Source organism: Megalops cyprinoides, chromosome 9 (genome assembly GCF_013368585.1).
Source record: "Megalops cyprinoides isolate fMegCyp1 chromosome 9, fMegCyp1.pri, whole genome shotgun sequence".
Taxonomy (NCBI): domain Eukaryota; kingdom Metazoa; phylum Chordata; class Actinopteri; order Elopiformes; family Megalopidae; genus Megalops; species Megalops cyprinoides.
The window spans coordinates 13,659,001-13,665,000 of record NC_050591.1 but is presented as its reverse complement, the minus strand read 5'-3'; the positions used below and the strand labels follow the sequence as shown (position 1 = coordinate 13,665,000).

Genomic DNA, 6,000 nt, shown 5'->3' with positions numbered 1-6,000 from the left:
TAAATAGAATAGAATTTTTTATACTTATATCTTAAATATAAAATATTTGTATCTGATATTTATATTTTAAATATTTATATCTTAATATGCAGCCCTCTTGGCCTTACCCTGACGGAGTTGAGACAGTCCAGCTCCAACTTGTCCACGGTCTCTGAGGGCAGCAGTGGTCCCAGCTGGGAGCGGTTGATTGGAGTAGTTATGCTGACCACACCAAGAACGTCCCTGGAACACACAACAGGAAAAAGCATTCACTAAGTATGGCTACACTATCCCCCAGGACGTCCACCCCCTCTCATGAATACGCATGGCTGTGGACGCACATCTGGATTTAGAGATTTTGAATACTAACGACGCCTCATAAACAGCACAAACAGTACTCGTGTTTGTTGAATTAAACGTGGACCCTGTTTGCACATGTGGATGCATACATATTCATTAATAGATTATAGTGTGATCAGATTTGTAAAGTGCTCTTTGGAAAATATGTCTCTGGTCTCACTAATGCTAAATCAATGAGAACAAATGCTTCATTAGTTGTGACCTTGAACCATGACCACTGGTCCTGTACTGTCTACTATACCCTCATACTCAGACTAATTCACACTAACTCCCCCATCACCTGCAGCATCCCCCTTAACTGCAACGCTCTGCACATTCCTCACAGTAGTGAGCTGCCACACCTGTCATAAATGTTGTAGATCCAGTCCAGCAGGGAGTAGATGTCAGCCACCTGCAGGGGCGAGCTGGTGATCTTCTGCAGGCGGCGTGCGATGGCCTGGTGGTAGCTCTGCACGTAGACGTGGAAGGCGGCGTACTCCTCGGGGTAGACCGGCACGGCGTTCCGCCGGGCGGCCCCCAGGTTGTCCACCACCTGGCTACGCAGGCGCTCCAGGTACGCCGCCAGCTGCCCCACCTGCGCCTCGGCCTGCTGCGGCAGGGTCGCGTCGGCCGCCTCGGCCACCGCCTCCTTCCAGCGCTGCTTGAGCTGCCGGGGTCGGGGGCCCGCGGGCGGCGTGTCCCTCTGGGCCCAGTCCCGGTCAGCCTGCTCCTCCTGCTGCAGGACCTGCACCACCAGGCCCAGGTTGGGCCCGGCGGTGGGCGAGCGCAGCGACTCGCGCACCACCTCCCACAGCTCCTTCTGGAGGGCCTCGTACAGCAGCTCCACGTCCTTGGCTTTGCGCCGGCCCCCGTCCTTGCTGCTGGGGCTGGTCACCTCCTCTGCAGAGACGCCTCCCGGCGAGCTCAGTGCCGCTGCTGCTGCCGCCGCCGCCGCCTCCTCACACTCCTGCTCCAGCTCCAGGATGTGGGTGTCGGCCAGGAGCAGGTCCCGCTTGGTGACCAGCTGCAGGATCTCCAGGACTGTGTGGGGGAGACGAGAGAAGGAAGGGCTGTGACTGCAGCCAAAAAGCACAGGGCACTTTTAATATTCAACCAGTTCATGAGGCAGCTTTCCTTTTAGTTAATGTACCCAGCAACACCCAGTACTTCATAAAGTACATAATAAAAATGACAGTGAAATGATAGAAATGTAAATACTAATTATGAATAAGGAAGCAGATGACTTTTACATGTCTGTACAACATACGAGAATACACCTGATTATTGAGGTAACAGTAACTGTGATTGAGGTTAAGTCCGCTGCTGAGGGGTACAGTGGGCATGCCCTTCCAGGATAAAAGCACCTAGTTTTCATGTCAGAAAACCTGTGCCCCAGGTGTACACCTGAACTGCAGCAGTTTGAAAAACTTCAGATATTTTCCATGTGCTGTGTGGGACATTGTGGATTACCTTTGTACCAAATAAATGATTGGAAAGGAAGCAAAAGAGCTTCGTAGTGACTGGTCAAAGTATCACGGTAGATCTAAGTGATAACATCCTTTTACTTTGCTGGAAACTAATTCTCAATTGTTCAATGAAATGGGGCTTTCCTTGAGGGAGCAGTGTAGCAATCCTTTCTGAGCTTTGAATTAGCATTAGACGAAGTGTGTTGCAAAATCTAACATAAAGAAATGTTTGTGTTTTTGTTAATGCAAAAAATTATATCAACTATAGTGAAAGTAACAAGCAACATATTCAAATTTAAATTTATAGTGGTTAGCCTTTAAAAGGTTCCCTAGCAGCTTTAGATATGGAAGTCATAACAGTTTTGAGTCATCATATTTTGTAAATACAAATTTGACCGAGAGAAACACTTTCAGCCCTCAAACCGGGTCCTACAGCACCCTTATTCCATAATGAGTGAGACACAATATAATCTCTGATATGGATTCCCACGATCTGGAATGAGATTCAACAGCTCCTGCTGTATGGCCTGGAGACAAATGTTATTTTTCCGTTCGAATTCGTATTTTTGTGACATTTGAGTCTGTCAAACAGTACTCTGGAGAAGTGTTGGTTTCATCTCCCCTTCAGTCGCTTACATCAAAAGTCCCGTCAGGGATTAGAGAATGCCAAAGAAATATCAGCATTGATTCCCACAGAATGGCAAATGATGTGCCTGAACTTTAAAACCAACAGCTTTTCCTCCACGTTTAAATCTCCACTGTCTGACAAGGAATATTTATATGAGGAAAAACTTTATTTAAATGTAGATATACACTTTCAAGGATAATATTCAAATATTTGTTCACTATTCAGCATCATATATTTATGAGGACAGGGACTGTGAGTTTCATGTAGTTTAAGAGCTGGTCTGAAATGTTTCTGTACGTGCAGTATTGTGGAATACAATAACATCATTAACATGAACATATATTGTTTGTGCAGGCCATACCAACTGCCAGAGTTCTGCTAGCTATTGGTAGGGTATTTTTATACATGCTTTTAAGACACATACCATTCATTTACTTCTTTTGTCCCTCTCACCTTTCCACTCCAAACTTAATTGAATGCATCATACCACCAACAATGACAAAATAGGTTAACAATGCATCCAATCAATCAATAAATGAATCATAACCTGCAAAGATTTTGACCCTATAAAAGTGTGCACAAATTATCAATTGTATTTAAAATGTATCTTTCCATGGCACCATTTGCCATGTTAGAATGAAAGAAGCAAGAAATAAGCCCCTCTTGCATACCTCTGTAGAAACAATAATATTTGTAACATGTAAATCAAACACGATATAGAGGATCTGAAAACATTTAAATAAGCAGGTACACATCACTGACATGTACACTGACTAAAAGCATTAATGAAAAAGTTTCAACATCCCATACGCCTACCCAGGCAGCTAGATAAGACCTTGTAATGCACTTGGTGAGCTAGCGTGATATAAGCAGCAAGTTAGCAGGTTTATTTACAGTAATCCGTGCTGATTTAGAGGAGATTTTCTTTTGCATGATAACTAGATTGATGCATCTTTTTTCAGACCATGAGGCAGTGCTAAACCTAAAAAATTTATACTATTTTCTCTATTGTGTCTATGATTTGTGGATCTTTCATTTGGATTTCAAACTTCAGCAGTTTAAAAACCTCCCTAAAGGACCATTATATAAAAGCAAGCCAGGAAGCATGCTCTACAGTTGAAACCATTTGAGAACAGAAATGTTTCCTTCCAATGATTGCACAATGATTGACACCTTTGCTGTGGGACTCATATGTGGCCGCAGTGCAAAGTTCTTCAACTGTTTATCAAATGACAAAGTGCATTGTTGATTAAGACTGGAATAACACAGAGGGAACAGCAGGGTCTGCCATTCGACTGGTGAGCAATCACTTGCTCAGCAGGGAACAAAGGCTAGCTGCAGAACAATGGCAGTAAAATACCTCAATTATGTAAGGATGCTAGGACAATCAAATGACGTGCACACAGTGTTAACTATCTACTACAGTCAATTATTAACACGGCCAGTTAGAATTTTCTTTCTTTTGGGAAATGTGGAACAACTGCTACAATGGAGGACAGAGGGGATGTGGAAGCGACAGTCCTCTATGACCTTTTGGAGATGGGATGGCAGTCTGGAGTAGCCATGATTAGAGTACGATGGTTTCATGAAAATCGCTCATGATGGCAGACCCGATAAGAGTGATTTGCTTAGTGCAAGGTCTGATAGGTTTTACGACATCTGCAAACAAAGGTCTTTTGTGAACCAGCGAAATTCCACGATCCTTCTGAGAAATTCTGTGATCCATTGCAAGGTCACTTTGAAAGTTTGTCCTCAGAAAGTCACAGACGTCTATTTATTTTTAGTTAAATTATTTCCTCAGCATTATCAGCTCGCCTCCTCACATCCCACCTGGGATGAAGAGGAATCAGTAAGTAAGGAAATAATTTTCCAATCAGACTCCTTTATATAGCTGATAACTTACACAGCGTGGCTATATATTCATACAGCAGGATATTTAATAAGCAGTTCAGGCGAATTTCACCTCACTCAAAAGTGCAACAGCTGTGGATCCCCAACACATGCCCCCAGGAATCAAACCTTTTTAGGGGAATCAGATTTATAACCAGTTTACTGCACTGTTGCCACCTATTAATTAATTAATTTAGATCATTTCATTAATTTCACATCAAGGCTGTGTTAGGATAGCTAACAATATTACCAAACAGTTCCTTTTGAGGAAGAACAACCCCTTTAGAAAGCTAGGACACAGAGCTTCCCTGTATGCTATTTCTGGGTCCTTCAAGTCAGGGGTATGGAGTGAAATATTTCTTGGGGTGCTGGCCTCTAGACCTGAAAACACAGCAACAACATGGAATGCCGCCCCAGTTACTCCAGTTAAAAATCCATCTGTGACATGGTTTACCGAATATAACGTGGCAGATTATACGTGTCATCCTTTATAGGAAATATGGTTAAGCAAATGAGATAACGTAACATGGGTATTAAAACTAGATGATCATCCCCACTGTGGTGCCTTAAAACTCGCATTGGACTTTGCATATCATTGGACAAAATGCAAATCTAATTGGACCTTGGTGTAATGTGAGCTGGCAAAAAGGCTGGCACTCAGGTCAGATCAATAAATGATTGGTAAGTCCAACTGAAAACTTTCTGTGTTTTCTTATGGATGAACCCTAAGTGAGTATTAAAAAGGTTGTCTCTGCATGATGAACACGCTGTAGAGGTTTGGTGCATGAAGTCATCTGCCCTCCAAGACAGTCCAGCTGTAGATGAGGACAGTATGTTCATTTGTCATGCTCATGATTGGGTTTCTGGGCTCCAGTGATCACCCCCAGTAATCCAAATCTGCTTTTAGCAAGTCCTTTGCCTGCCGCGCCAGAGGGCCAGCGCAAGGAACAGACAGCATTCCTTCAGGCCCGTCGATGCAGTGGGAAATGCTGTCATTTCCTCCTCCTTCGGTGTCATCATGATTGAGTGCAAGACGGGGTGGCAAGGAGAGGGGAAGGGGCTGCTTTGGGACCTCTTTTATTAGGGGTGTTCCAGCTTATGATGCCACAGCGAAGGCTGTGAGGGGACGGCGGTCAAAAACACTCAGACACCTCTCGCTGGGGCACCATGGCTGCCGAAACGGATCACATCCGCCAGGAACTGAAGAGAGCGAGGAGGCAGAGGTTTACGCGGCCCTGTCTAGTGCTGAATTGCCCGTTTTTTTCCTGCAAAGGAACCTATTTAAAAGAAGAGGACGTGAGAGAGCAGCTGCTCCCCCACTTGTCCGCCTCTGTCCCGTTTGAGGAGGAAGTGTCCGGTGATGCGACGGCGCCCAAGTGTCACCTCCCCTGCTGTCGCCGTGCCAACCATGCGGAAGGACATCTAAATATAAAACACAATGCCAACCAGCACATCGTTTTTTACGTGTGGGAGGTGGGAAATGGCTGCTGTCCCCGCAAAAGGGAAAGGGAGTGGAAAAAACGTGGCGCTCGTTGCTTCTGGCTGCCTGGCGCCCCCCCTGCCAAAATACAAGGGTGGTGGGGGGTGCATCATCAGAAGGGTGTGGACATAGGGCTGTTTGGCCTGAGCCAATAATCGGGCTGCACAAAAAGAGAGAAGCTGAATGCTGTGCACGTTTAAAATGGCATGGAGAAAGCC

The 6,000-nt window shown here is 44.9% G+C and overlaps 1 protein-coding gene across 2 annotated transcripts in view; it reads right to left on the bottom strand.

The window, feature by feature from the left end:
- The window catches only part of exoc3l2b (exocyst complex component 3-like 2b), a 35,025-nt gene that overhangs the window by 8,883 nt on the left and 20,142 nt on the right, over positions 1–6,000 (bottom strand). For both annotated transcript variants that reach the window (XM_036537573.1, XM_036537572.1), the window contains exons 4-5: positions 681–1,359; positions 108–222 (exon numbers count right to left, since the gene is read on the bottom strand). In XM_036537573.1, the coding sequence (XP_036393466.1) occupies positions 108–222; positions 681–1,359 (794 nt within the window). The remainder of the gene's footprint in view (positions 1–107; positions 223–680; positions 1,360–6,000) is intronic.